The following is a 14,600-nucleotide window of genomic DNA, read 5'->3' as shown; positions in this document are numbered from 1 at the left end:
CCCCCCCCCCCCCGCAACCTTTGCTCCCAACAAAAGGAAAAAAGCAAACCTGTTTTCCTATGGTTTTGCTAGGGAAAATAACAAACCAAACTAAACAAAAAAAACCAAACCAAACCAAAACCAGATTTTTTTTCTCTCTACAAGTTGCTGTTAAAAATCGCAGCTGAAGGTTTTGAGCATTAAATATTTTTTGGTTGGAATATCACATTAGCAATATTTGATTATTTTCAGGAAAAAACAATCTTTCATTGGGATTTTTCAAGTGTTTAGGGATTTAGGGACCTAATCTCTTCTGATACATTTACATGAAGTAGCTGGTTTTGGCAGGGTTTTAGAAATTCTTGATACTGTGTTATATATTTCAAGGAATTAGGCATGTAAACTGAAGAATGTGTTACTGCTCTTGGTTTTCCTTGTAGTTGAGGCCCTGCTGTTGAAGACTGTTTTGAGCTGTAGAGGAATGCAACAGTTCTGCTTGCTTTTTAGTAATTCATTATCTGGAAGAGAAGCCTATTTTAACTCTTCCTAACCAGTTAAAGTTTGAATCTGTAGCAGTAAAATAACCTGCTGTTTCTTCTGTTACACAGTTTTGCATATAGAGGAAGTACTAGTCCCTTAAGAAGTTGCATATATGTTACTGTAACTGTTTTTAAATTTGGGCTCTCTACTTTAAGAGCTATATATCTTCTCCTTCACAGTATGCTATGGGAGATACTGCTGGTTTTACTTTCCTTGTCCTTCTGGGCTGCCTTTTCTTCCTTGTGATGGCTGCCTGTTGTCTTTCTGCTTTTCCTTTGAAGGGAAAAACAATACTTTCAAAGGCAGTGCTTCTTTTTGGACATAAGTGAATACACAGGATGGTGAAAATTTTCACATTAAAAAAGTCAGAATCCACATTACAGTGATGACTCCCAGGAAAGCGGCTGTGTAAAATGCAGTTGCGTGGGGCAGATGTTCATGACATTAGTGGTCAAAGGCTGTAAGCCATGTCAGTGCTTGTCCTAACACACGTGCTTACATTTATGGCTGGTGGTAATTTTTATTGTAACTCCATAGTCTCCAGCAGTTGAATGAAACTGCTTCAAAACAGAGTCCAGACTGCTGTGAGGCTACTGTACATCACTGGAGAGCCCTACCCTCAGAATTAGGCTTTGCTGTCACTGACCTACAAATCGTGGATTACACGATGAAGTGAATAAACTCACTGAACGATTGATAAAACAGACAACTTGCTGCATTCACGAGGGCCGGGGAATTTAATGACACGGATATTGAGCCGATGCAGGCGGCTTGCAAGTGTAGAAGCACTGTCTGTGAGGACCCAGGGACGCTCCATCCTTTGTGGCAACTCCGCTTTTTGTCCCTTTTGTTCTCTGGGTCGCCGATTCCTGCTCCGCATGGTTCACACCAGGGAAATCTGCAGGGTAAGAAACATTCCTCCACAATAAAGGAGAATAAGATATGTGACTGCACGTGTGTGGCTCTATTTTTCAGTCACTATATCTGAGGAGCCTAATCTTGTATACTCCTGCCTTAAACCTTTTCTATACAAAACACTGCTATTGATCCAAATAAAACAATGTAAAACCGATTATATTGTATCTGGGCAGATCAGACATCCCCTAATTAGTTTTCATGCCTTATAGCAGTCCAGCCCAACGTTATTGCTCACTGGTCTGGGCTAAATCCACATGCAACACTCTGAAGTCAACTTCACTGTGACAATACAAAGGTTCCCACAGAAATTATTTCATATTCATTAATTTTGCCAAACATGCAGGTAACAAGTGTATGGTTAGTCTGTATTGGAATAGTGAGATTCTGGAATAGTTAGAAACACTCTTGAAATAAATAAACCTCTATTTTTTTAATCTACTTTTTACCCTGGATTTTTGCCTCCAAATCGTAACATCCATGAGAGCGACTGGTCCATTTGCTCCTTCACCTTCTGTAGTCTCAGTTTTCTTCCATCCTATAATCACTTCAATGAAGATTATAATGCCACTGGCAAGAAGGCTTTGAATTTCAGTTTAACAACTGTGTGAGTGACCAAATGAGAACAGTTTTTATACTACTTGTAATAAAGAATGAGAAGCAAAATACAAAGAAACTCCAATATACTCTGCAACTGTGAGTCATCTGCTTCTCTTTTAAGCAAATTTAATTACTATGATAAAGAAATTCTTAGCAGTTTGACCATAACAAACGCAGTGTACACACACAGTTTTGTGTGAAGATAGAAAGCCGGCAGAAGGCACAATCTCATCTTTATGGTTTTTACCTAGAGGGGAAGACTGGTGTCTCATCTGAATCATGTCCTAAAAAGGGGAGGAATAGCTGGTGGTTTTCACATTTTAGAAAGCAAGAAAAATCTAAGATGTGGAAGAAAGTAATAATTAACTGGATTTGGCTACCCGTTGTATTGCTGCAATGGCAAGTTGTCCACTTTGCTGTCACACTTGTTTGCATTTTTTAGTATACAAAAAAATCTGGTTTATCACAGGCTGCATTGCACGATGGCTGTAAAATGCTATCAATATTGAATAGATAGTGCCCTACATTTGCTTTTTTCACTCTAAAATACAGTAAGGTCATGGTCACCGTGAATTATAATCCATTGCTTCGGTTTCCACTTATTCTAGGTAGTTACTTTGTCCCGTAAAATTTCATAGTATCACTCTGGCTTTGAGCACCAAGTTCTTCGGTGGGCAGTAAGTGTTTGCATAGGTGTTTGTATAGGTAGATACTTTGTTTCGCTGTCTGCTAGTTTGTTTGCTAAATGATGTGTAATTTCCCTTTAACTCTGATGGTAAAGTCCAGTGTAAGCTCAAAAAAGTTGGTATCTGCTTTTTCTGTGAGTTTTTAGCATCTTTTCATGGTATGCTGTTTTCTGAAAAGCAGAAGTAGTATACCCGGTAAGAATTCAGACAGGCAGGGAGGTTAATTTTTTTCTTTTTTAAACCATCGTCAATTCTTTACTCCTGTTAACTGGATTTTTTCTACCATAGGTCTCAACCAATGGCAGCATTTTACATCAGACTGACGGGTCCTGCTGCTCCCTTACAGTGTCTGACAGACCACTGTGGATTCAGACTGGGGGCACTGAAGTTATCAGTGAAATTGGCAGGTCTGTCTGGTTTAAACCCTGCCTTAAGTGAAGGGTGCACTATGCTATCAACTAATCATATGCAAAGCAGGTTAGGACAGAGGTAATGAGCTACCTGTTATTTTGTTTCCCTCTTCTATTTGAACACTTCAGATACAGCTGTTCTCCCTGAGCTAACCTGATGTCAGGATTGATACATACTTTACTGAAAAGATCCACACCAAGTTTCTCTTTAGGCTTGCTTCTTGAAGTTTGCATTACACGATCAGATTAAATAACTTGACAGGAATAATGTAAAGGTAGGGGAAGAAAAAAAAAAAAAAAAAAGATTTTTGTCTCCTAAACCAGAAATCCTCAAACATTTTTGCTATGTGGATCACATCTTAGTAGGATCTACCTTGTGGGCAGTTCATCTGCTGCTTGTGACTGTAGGCACGGCTTCCTGCCTTTGCTGATGTGTAAAAGTAAAATTAGGAAAGAATTTAGTAACATTTTAGTCTTTTTAAAGAAGTTCAGTACCTACAACAAGGAAAAGAATTGAAAACATGAGCAGGAAGATCTCAGTGAGAAACTCACAGATGACATATGGACCAGAGTTAGGGAGCCACTCTTCTAGGAAAATGAAGTTTGTTTTCTTCGTTCTTTTGTTGTTGTTGTTTTTTGTTTTGGTTTTTTTTTTCTTTCCAAAGCCCTGATCTGAAGGAGTAACACTTAACAAGCATGCTTAACTTTCAGTGTGTGCCTAAGTCTGTAAGGAAATTTAAAGCACATGTTTAAAGCCAAGCAGATACTGAATATTATTGGGAATTCTAGCCCAAGTATGTATTTACTACTTAGATCTGTCATGGATGTATGCATCTCTCTTGTATATCTTTTTTTGACATGGAGAGGAAATAGGGCAGTGAGGAGAACATACACTTGCTGTAAAGGGAGCTTGATTTACACGAAGAAGGCATGATTCTTACTTTATTAACATTAAAAAGTTTGAACCAGTACTATATAGTTGCATTAGGTCTGGGATTAGGTATTCGATATGCATTGGTTTCAGTTTTTATAAACTGAGATTTGCTGCTGGTAAAACAGAAGACTGGACTATAATAGAGGATAAAGACTAGTTATGTTTCTGAAGTCACTAGGGATGGCGTGTAAACGTCAGTGGGAGAAGCGAAGCTCCTGGTGCTCGCTAAGGACATTCTGGAATCTCCCAATGGTAAGAATCGAAGAGTAAAAGAGAGCTGTAGGAACTGACTTGGGCAGGAACATGAGTGCCAGGTTTGTAACGAACAGACTTTGCCAGGTGTTGATTCTGAAAATCACTGCAACTGCATAGATTGCTAAGTTGGTAGATGGGATGTGAAAAGTAAAACTGCCTGCCATCGGAATGAGGGAACACCCGTGTTAAAGTGAACTGGTCGTTTCCTTAGACCTAGTAGTAGTTGTATACATGCTCATATAACTGAACCAAACTATTGTCCTCTTTTATTCCTAGATCGTAGAAGTTTGCTGGCTAGTAATAGTGTCACTGAGGCTTGAATTTGGAAATGCAGGTATTTGAACATACTGGCTGAACTGTCATCCAACTTTTTAGGGGCTTTTTGATATTTCTGAGTCTCGTTCTCTGACATGCTATAAAAGCTTCTCTTTGCAAGACTTCATGGATACATGATACTAATTTAAGATTAATCTTATTTTGGAGAATTTCTTATTGGTTTTATGCTTTAATACCCAATATTGGTTGTTTTGCAGCCTGGAATACTGTGGTGTTTAGTTACCTGCACCAACAGTAAGTACTATTGAATACAGTGGAACTTTGTCTAGCATCGTTCTCTTTGTAGAGGCTCTGCAGGTTTCTCTCATGCATCTTGGAGTGGACCACAGCTAAAATAGGTTTAATTATATATCAGTTCTGAGTATCATACCCAAATGAGGACCTATTAGGTATTGCTAGTCTACTGTCAGCATATAGCAGCCCAGTGCATCTTTGCCTGGATCTGTTAAATTTCATAATTAGTCCTCATTGCTCCTGTTCCAACTTTCCCAAAATTTCATTCCTGTTTTAGTTCTACTGCATTGTATAGGATATAAAATGAATTATTTTGGGGGGTTTTATGTTGTCCTTTTGCGGCACAGTGAGCAACTGAGTAATTGAGAAACTCCATAGTTATCCCCTTTGTCTTCCCTGCCTCCTCTTATGGTAGGACCATTTTCACAAATTCCTCTCTCCGACTTCTCATTTTTTTATATTGCTTTTGGATATTATTCAGAAGAGTGGTCTGTCTAGAAAGAACTTTAGAATTTTCTGCCCATGCTATGAGTCTCTTTTTTAAAATTCAGTTGTGTTATTCACAATGCTGTGGTCAGTACTGGAAAATATATACGTACCTCTCAAATAATCCTAGCAGTCAAAAGCTCAACAGAAAGGTAAAAGGAGTCAACAAGACTGGCTTGGTCCTGTTGGAACCTTTTTTGTTCTCCTGTGTGTTTTTTGAGCAGAGGGGTTGGAGCAGATGATCTCCAGAGGTCTGCTCCAACTTAGGTTATTCTAGAACAATGTTTTCTCCACACTATGCCAGAGGCAGGTCAGTGCAGGCTGTGCTGATTCTGCACTACTCTAAATGGTTACTGACTGGTGGTGGTCTCATGCCATAGTTATTACTTGGACTGCTTCGATCTGCTTTATCATCATTTTATTCCAGTTCTGTGGAGCAAATGGGAAAACATAAACAATAATGGAAAAGAAACACGATTAGCAGGTTTATACTTCAGTGCTCCCATGCACACTTAGGTCTTGCATTTGGAACGGCATTACAGTGTCAGATTTAGCTTTGCATTGTGAACTACACATCATCATATAGACTTTGTATATTAACCTCCCTCCTTCATTAGCTCTCTTTAAACGTCTTTAAAAATTGAAATTCTCTCTGGATGCTGAAACGGGGTGAGATATAACATAGATTGGTATGGTAGCTTCTCTTAAAACTCCAGTCAACTGAGGAGTTTGTTCACTTGTGTATGTCTTGTGATAATGTAAATACTTTTTTTTTGTCTTCTGCACACAATGCACAAAGCAGGTGAACTGGTAACTTTTCTGGCCACCTCAGATTTTGCTTACCTACTTTTGCCATATATACTGGAAGACATTTAACCATTTTCCCTTTCTCTCCCCTTTTCAGCTCAGAGACACTAGTCAACTGCTGTTTTTATGGAACCTCACTACACTGCCACGAAGAGCACCAGCTCATCAGGACTGAAAGAAATCTGAGACTGAATTGTCCTGTTTTTCCTCTGATATCTTCACCAAGTAGTAAACATTTTTTGAAGGGGAAAGGGGGTAAATATGTTAAAGCTCCCGCTCGCACCCTGCTAGGGCATCTGTACCTAATGTACATTTTCTCTGAAATTTAAAAAGATGTTAGGAAATATTTTATAAAACTTTTTTGCAATAAATGACGCATGAAATTATTAAAGACTATATGACACTTACATGCAAGGAACCACTTGAATTATTAGTATGAAGAATCACTGCAAATAACTGGGTTTTTTTGTAATGTGACAGTCACGTTTGTATGTTTTGATAGGTGCCAGTGATGGAGCCAATTGCCTGGGAAGTTGACTGTAACTTTTGAACTTTTATTTTAATTCTTAACTTTAGCATTGCAATTTTCCATTCTATGAGGCTTAGTTAGTATTTAGTGCAGGTGTTAGCAGAGCTGTGATCTGTGATCAAAAGCATGTCCAAAACCAATTGTATTGTAAAATATGAACAGTCCTGCTATATGAGACCAATATTTCTCATAGAGGTGATGGAAAGGACAGTGACCACAAACTCCATGTATCTCTATTATGGGAAAGCTCCTTCTGTGTGAGTATGGTTGCATTTTATTTATGCTATTGTAACACTTAGGGAATTGAGGATTATGGAATAACATTAAGAAGGGCTACAACACAGAGAGCAGCATTTTGCTTATAATACTATAATGAGATGGAAATCATGAATGGAGAGTGATTAAATGGAATGGCATTTCTATTTCAAATCATGGGTTAATTTTTCCTTTTGACATAAATATTTTTCAGATAGGTAACTAGTAGAGCAAAGGTTTTATTAGTGTTTCTGATGGTTGCTGACCTGAGTTGCATTGACTTCTTTGAATAGTTGTAAATCAAAAAGAGAAACCCAGTGGGTTTTATCCATTTTATTCCCCTCCCCCAAAGGTGTTTGGTAAGACTTATTTCAGTGGAGCTTGGGAATGCTGGACACGCTGCTGAAATATTGAGTTATTAAATATTAATTTATTTGTCACTTAATTATTTGACATTGTGTGCACACTTTCTCCGCAGTATCATTTCTTACAAAGTTCTTAGCGGGGGCTTTATTCTATAACCTGGGAAAATAAATATTTGTTTTGAAGAAATGAAAATGTGCACATGATCTATTCAAAGTCAAATTTTTGTTTCTATAGAAGTGAAAAGACTTGTAGTAAACTCTTTTCCTCCTTACTAGTATCCTGATTCGATTAGAGAAAATAGAGTGTCTTTGTCTAGATCATTTAAAACCAGAGATACCTTTCTGAGAGGCATCTGTATCAGCACAAAGGCAGTTTCACAGCCTTCGTTTATGGAGCCTGAATTAATCGCATAGAATTTGAAGTTGGGACAACTCTGTTGTTTGGCTTTGATATTGGCACCAGGTTTATACTTGTTAAACAATCGGAGAGGGGGGAAGTGAGAAGCTGGGACAGGCATCCAAATCCAGGATAGGCGTGAGGCAGTTCATGCTTCGTGTTGGTTCAGTTTCTATTTTTCAGAAGTAAATTCTAAGTATAAAGCCAGAAACTGAATACTTACTGCCTACTTCTTAAAAAATAGCTGTATAATTCTGTACAGTAGGTTCAAATTCTACCAGTTTTCATAATAAACCACCAATTTTTTTTTAATTTGAGATTAATGTTTCTTCTACAGTGCTTTTCCTTTTCACCAGTCGATGAGGATCAGCAGTCTGGTCCTGTTCGTGGCTTGAGGTTTGACTACAAATTAGAAAAATTAAGACATCCGATTTGAGGAAAGGGGAAGCGGTTTGATGTCGTGTATGTGCTAGCCTTTCACCTCTGGAGACCAAACCCCGATTGTATTGACAAAGAATGAGAGTCTTGGCCTAATAAATTACATTTTTATCCACACACAAAAAAAGCCCAAACAAAAAAGAAGCCACCAAACAACATGGCACAAAACAGTTTCTGCTCAGGAAAAAGGCCCAGGACTGTAATAGCAGGGTTATTGCACATTGGATTGAAAACTGATTGATGTTGTAAGTAGAAGCCAGTAGTGCCTGCCTGTGTGACATCTGACTCTTAACCAGTGCTCTTATTTCCTCACCTTTGTGAGCACTTGTGCACAGCAGCTGAAATGTAAAAAATACACTTAAGAGAGATGCAGGTCTCTGCATTGGAGAATATGGGTATATAAGCAAATAGCATAAAAATAGACAAGGTAGCTAACTGTATTTTTGTTTGTTTTCACAGAAAGTATTGCAGCCATTTTGTTTGAAACCAGATTTTCATTTTGAAATTAAATTGTCAGGGATATTCTAATGATAGAGAATTACAGTAATGTATTGCTTTTCACTTTTTTGCTTTAGTTGCTTAATATTTAAGCTTTGCTCCGTGCTACCTTCTTGTCTGTATATTGAATGGTCACTATGCCTCTTTCATTTTGTAGACTTGAATGAGGAAAATATGATTCACCCTTTAAGGTTTGCTGAGAAGTAAATGATAAAGAATGTTGTGTAACATTTATTCAAATAAAGCCTTGATTTTTTTCAGTGCTCTTTTAAAGGGAAATAATGTTGAATAATGTTTTGATGTCATAACTTCTTTGTTTTATCAGTCCTTACCCAAAAGCCTTTGATTTATGTTAACTTTTTTTTTTCTGAATTAAACAAAAGATTAAACTGAGGTTACTAATCCACCGCTGGAAGTCTATCACCTGAACAAGCCTCTATCCAACCTTACCTTTCACCACAGTGGCTGAAAGATACCAAGTCATGCTCAACCAGCCGGATACTTCCCACAATCAATAGGAAAAAACCTTTTCTTTTTCTTGTGTAATTAGCAAGAAGGGATTATGTATACGTTGTAGAGACAGACACAAAGAAGCCCTGATGGCTCTGTTCCATGGCTGCGACCGAGACACACTAAGTCCCGGTTAAAGGAGGAAGGTGGATGTCGTGGGACGAGGTTGCTGCCCCTCGCAGACACGACTCCAGCGCAGTCGGTGAGTGGGAGCGAGCTCAGGGCTCCCCCAGCGCTGCTGGGCAGAGCGAATCTCACTGCGAGCAGACGAGGTCCGGGCTGTCGCAGCAGCAGCAAGGCACAAAGCAGCTGAAATGCAGAAAAAGTGCTGGGCCTTTGAATACCTGCGTGCTGCCTGCTGATCTTTTCTTTGGCTGGTTTTTACTTGCAATACTAACAGTTTCAGACAAGTCTGTCCATTGCAGGTAAGTGTAATTGGGTATTTCTCCATTTGGGGAAGAAACGCCTTGCACTGAGTTGCGTTATCTTGCCATGGTGCCCTATATGAGGGGGAGCAAGTTGTGCCGTAACAGCTAACTCCTGTACCGGAGCTCTCCATCCCCGGCACTGCGGTCAAAGGAGGGCCACGGCGGCAAATATTTCTTCAAATGGCAGAATCTGTAGAGTTGCACTCTCCCATTAAATAGAAGGCAGCATTTATATAGATTTTTTTCCACTTGCATTTTTATTACTTGTAAAGATGCGATGCCTTAATTTTAGTTGAGCTCCTAGGTTAAACAAAAAAATAAGCTGCTCGGGTAAACTTGATTTCTAGGAAGTTCTTATTTCAGGCAAGAATTAATTTTTTTGTGGTGCGCAGTATGCCAGGAACTAGTGGGTGATACAGAGGTAGTAACCCTTTTGTAAGTAAGGTGTTTTGTTGCAGGGCCCTGTTGTCGATAGTTAGAAGTCTTTCCCGAAAGGTGAATTAACTTCTGGAGTGGAGTGATTGTGTGCATGTACGCTGTCTGTAGCCACTGTTGGCTTGGCCCTGGGCCTCTATGATGCTTTTGAAACCAGTTGGTGCCTCCTGTAACTGTGAGTGAATGTCCACATCTGTCTGTTGCTTGGAGCAGAGCTCCAACATATGTGTTTTTCTTTTCCTTCACAGGTTGTTTCTTATTCTGTCCGGATTACAGGAACTCCCATCCTCTTTCTCTCGTTATTCATTCACCCTTGCAGCAGTTCCTCTTGAATTGGTTATCCTCATTAGGCTTTTGCTGAAATGTAATTGCTCACTAATGGCTTTTCCTTTGTGACATTGTGTTGGTAGCGTCTCGCTGTGGGAGTCTGCTGGATTTGCTGCGTGACTGTGAAGCCCACAAGAGAGGTTAGCCAGACAGATTTCAGAGTTCTGCAATTACTCCATTGATTAATCTTCACTCCAGTAGTTCGGTGACAAAAGTATAAAAGTAACCCAACCTTCAGCGATGAAGCCAGTCCTACACAATGCCGCTCAGTAATAGTGTTTACTGCTGCCCTGAAGCATCAAAAGGGTGATACTTAATGAGGGCAAAAGTGCACAGAGCAGCTGCTCCGTGCAGCTCCTGGCGCAGGAGGGTTTTGTGATAGCTTGCCAGCTAAAATGTGAGGGATTAGTACAGAGAAATAAGATTTCTTTTAGGGTGAGACCAATGGGCAGATTTCTGAAGGAAATCGGGTAGATCAGTAACAGAGGGAAGATGCAGTAAATTCAGACACTGTCACAGACTCGTTATTTTTAAGCAGCATGTGGTGAGGAGCGCAGTGTGAGGATGCAAGCAGTCACCTGCCTGAAGCCTCATCTGCGGTTGAGGAAATCACGCAAGGGATGCTCTCGCATTACCTTTGTGCTCCCTGGGCCAATCTCCCCGACTGACAATATCCTCCAAGGCTGCTAAGAGCGTGAGGGGCTGCTGAAATTTGCACGGTGAGGTCCTCCTCGTGCTTTTGCACTTTCTGGAAAGTTGGGAATGCCACCAGGCTGGAACGATTCTCTGACGCTGAGGTGGTTGTGCATTGCGAGGAGCGCCCGTAGAGCAGCAGGGAATCTGAGCCGTTTTGAAAAGCAGCTCATCCCTCTGCTCAATCAGAGGTAAAGCAATGCTCAAATTGCCAAACGCTAACGAGTGCACAAAGAGACTGTCAGCAGCACGACGCAGCCGTACAGCAGGCCTCCGAGCAACCGCTGGGGCAGAAACAAGCCAATGTGCATGTGGCCTTGGTATCAACTGCTGCTCGCTGTTGCCATTTTTTTTCTCTTGCTCACTTGTCCTTGCTCAGGTCTTCGTAGGTGGATTTGTCATTCTCCCTCTTCGTTGAGGGAGTGCGATTTGAATCGGGGCTTTCCGAAGGCGGTGCGCGGTTAGCTTCAGCGTGTGCTGGGTGGCAGTAGGAAAAGGATTACGTTGTTTGCTGGTTTGTACAGTGCTGGCAGCTGGTTTTTATTCACATTCTGTAGCCTGTTTTTATGATTCTGCTCCTGCTTTTCCCTTGAGTGTTTCTGTGGTCTTTGTTTTTGCTCCCTTACTGGGTTTGGAGCACAAGCCGTGGGTGCTCCGCGCTGGGCAGGCTGGACACCCTGTGGAAGTTTTTGGGGTGTTCTGAGTTTGGGGTAAATATTCAAAGCCCAGGAGGGGTAGTTCTAATTTTGAAATCCAGATTTTCAGCTAAGAGCTCCGCATCTTAGGAGCTTAGGGACCGGAATTTCCAAATGTGGATGTCTTGGTCATTAAATATTAAACGGAGGCTGTGCCTGCTGGAGGGCTCATTGAAGCACTCTGAGCCATCAGAGGAAGGGGCTGGGGGCTCCAGAGTATAAAACGATGAATACTGGACTATGCTAAATATAAGATCCCAGAAATACTAATACTGCACAGACAGATATGCGTAATCCTCTCGTGATTCGCTCTGTTTGCCTTTAGAAAGACAACATTGTGAATGAGCTGTGAGAACAGGGGCTGGGGTAGCCGTACGTCACACGCCTTTTCATTAATACTGCAAAATCATCTCAGAAGCCATCGGTCGCGTCTTGGCTTAGTGAGCTTGCTGCTGGCTGGAAGTACCATGGCCTCAGCTGTATTTGAGCTTGAAGCAGGGACACACAAGTACATTGGGGTACAGAGAGAGCTGTCGCTTCAAGGGCAGGTCAGGGGCTGTAGCCATAGGCAGTAAATCCGTCAACTTCCAGCCTCCTCCCTTCCCAAAGTTTCCAAATACTGCAATTCTTCCTTCTGCAGGTAGAGAAGTGCCCCATGATGGAGGCCACAGCCAAATGAGCTAATGGAAATGTGCCAGTCTTCACTGAGATAAAGAAAGATGCACTTGTCAGAAGCTGCGCTCAAATGCAATTAGGCAAGCAGAGCCCACAGCCCCGTTGCCTCTCCAGGGGCCCATTTTATCGCTTGGCACTCGCCAGCACCACTCCAGGAATACGTTTAGGAAGCTATTCCGGCAGCCAGGCACAAAGGTACCACCTAGACTAGGTAATACCATTTCCCCCCGTCTTCCCCGATGCGTCAGTCTGCAGGGAGGTGTTGCTCAGGAGCACCTCCCGCACCGCCACGCTCGGGGCTGTGCCGGGGACAGGCTGCATTTCACATGCCAGAGTTAGAAACGGAATAGAAAAAACCTGCCCGACAGTGCGTGTTTATCCCGGATGAATGGGCACGACTAATGCCTGAGCACTGGAAGTCTCATTTACTGTGGCTGATGGAGGGTCAGGTTCTTGGTCAGCAGCCGCGGGGGACCCACACTTGTGCTCCCAGAGAGCAGCACCCACCCAGTCACTGCAGGGTGCTGATGGATGCGGTGCAGGCAGTACTGGGAGCCAGGACCAGAGTGTCAGTCTCAGTCGGGCTAGGAAAGGCAAACCTCTGTCTGCTGTGTCCGCTTAAGGAATGCTGGCTTTGTAAATCACCTTCTCGAGAACCAGTGGATGAGAAATGGGCAGGTATGGGGACTCCAGGCTGGAGTCGTAGCTGCAGATGGTGAAGTTTCCAACTGGGGGGGATTACCACTGAAGGTGCAGAATCAGAAAAATGTGGGTAATAGTTTTCAGTTGTTTTAGGACCTTTAATCTATAAAGGCTTGTCAGGGTAGGCTGTAATGACTCTGGCTTACTGCCACAGCAGCCAAGAACCTGACAATTTACTGTGCCTCAGCAGACAAACGGGCTGACCAGAGCCTCTGCCGATAAAAGATACTCCCCAGCAATTACATCCTCTCGAGCAGGAGGCTGCACAGGTTTAAAAAAAATTAAGCTGCTGAACACGAAAATGCTGGGATTCTTCCAAACAGGGAAAGCTTGTGAATGAGCAACGTATTAATGCTGCACATCAAATGTGCCCCTATACATCTTTACCTACTGTTAAAAAGAGGTGGCACATTGATATAATTGGTTCTTGGCTGCAGCAGCCGGCAACAGAGCTTGGCTGCTGCAATAATCCCTTGGGAATACACAGCTAATTAAAGCCTAGGAACTGGTGACCAGCAGCTTCTCCTTTCTCTCCGGCTATGTCTGTGCTAATCAGAGGTAGGTTGATCTGAAGGAAGTTTTGTGCTGAAATGTGTTACTCGGGGAAGGAAGGATTCGGTTTCAAAGCTTGGTGCTTTATTAAATGCTAAATATCCCAACGCGATATGCTGAGAGAGATTCCAGATCCCCGCTTAATAGCTGGGTGGGAGGGGAGCGGCAGCACTGTGCTTACAGCAGGTCATGGGCACGGCGTATGTCAGTCCCGCAGGCTCTTTTCCGAGTATTGCCTCCTGCTGCCTCGCTTAGGGCTGGTGTTTTGGGAGACAGATCTTATGATGTGAATGGAGAGCTTTTTTTTTTCTTTTAAGAGATGCTAAATCTGCCAAATCTTTGGTGAGGTTGCAGGAACTACAGGTGTTCAGCTCCTCCGAAGGCCAGGTCTTGGGACTTGTGCAGTCAGAATCCAGAATTAGCTGGAAAAACCTGCTTTCGCCCAAGCAGCCTTCCCCAGAAGCACCGCGCTCCCGGGCGTTTGGCAAAGCCTGTGCGGGTCATAAACCCGATGTTTTATGCCCCTTGAGGGTGCCCTGCAAGCTGAGCTCATCTTGTAGACCTGGTTTTATTCTTTTCCTAGGGGAAATTGATGGGACTTGGCTTTGCTGGTTACTCCCGATTTGCAATGGGTTGGGCTGTGCTGTGTTTTATAGCACCTGCCCCAGAGGCGGCACTCCGGTAATCCCCGTTAAGGGGGTCATAAACCCGATGTTTTATGCCCCTTGAGGGTGCCCTGCAAGCTGAGCTCATCTTGTAGACCTGGTTTTATTCTTTTCCTAGGGGAAATTGATGGGACTTGGCTTTGCTGGTTACTCCCGATTTGCAATGGGTTGGGCTGTGCTGTGTTTTATAGCACCTGCCCCAGAGGCGGCACTCCGGTAATCCCCGTTAAGGGCAGGCAGCTGTGCCGGACGCG

The 14,600-nt window shown here is 42.2% G+C and overlaps 1 protein-coding gene across 1 annotated transcript in view; it reads left to right on the top strand.

The window, feature by feature from the left end:
• The window catches only part of PWWP2A (PWWP domain containing 2A), a 16,077-nt gene extending 9,743 nt beyond the window's left edge, over positions 1-6,334 (top strand). The window contains exon 2 of the mRNA XM_009574493.1: positions 6,280-6,334. Coding sequence (XP_009572788.1) covers positions 6,280-6,293 — 14 coding nt within the window. The 3' untranslated portion in view covers positions 6,294-6,334. The remainder of the gene's footprint in view (positions 1-6,279) is intronic.
• The last annotated feature ends 8,266 nt before the right edge of the window (positions 6,335-14,600 follow it).

The sequence above is a fragment of the Fulmarus glacialis genome, unplaced genomic scaffold, assembly GCF_000690835.1.
Source record: "Fulmarus glacialis isolate BGI_N327 unplaced genomic scaffold, ASM69083v1 scaffold38463, whole genome shotgun sequence".
Taxonomy (NCBI): domain Eukaryota; kingdom Metazoa; phylum Chordata; class Aves; order Procellariiformes; family Procellariidae; genus Fulmarus; species Fulmarus glacialis.
Note: the sequence above shows the minus strand (reverse complement) of the source record. Positions and strands in the feature narration are given on the sequence as shown.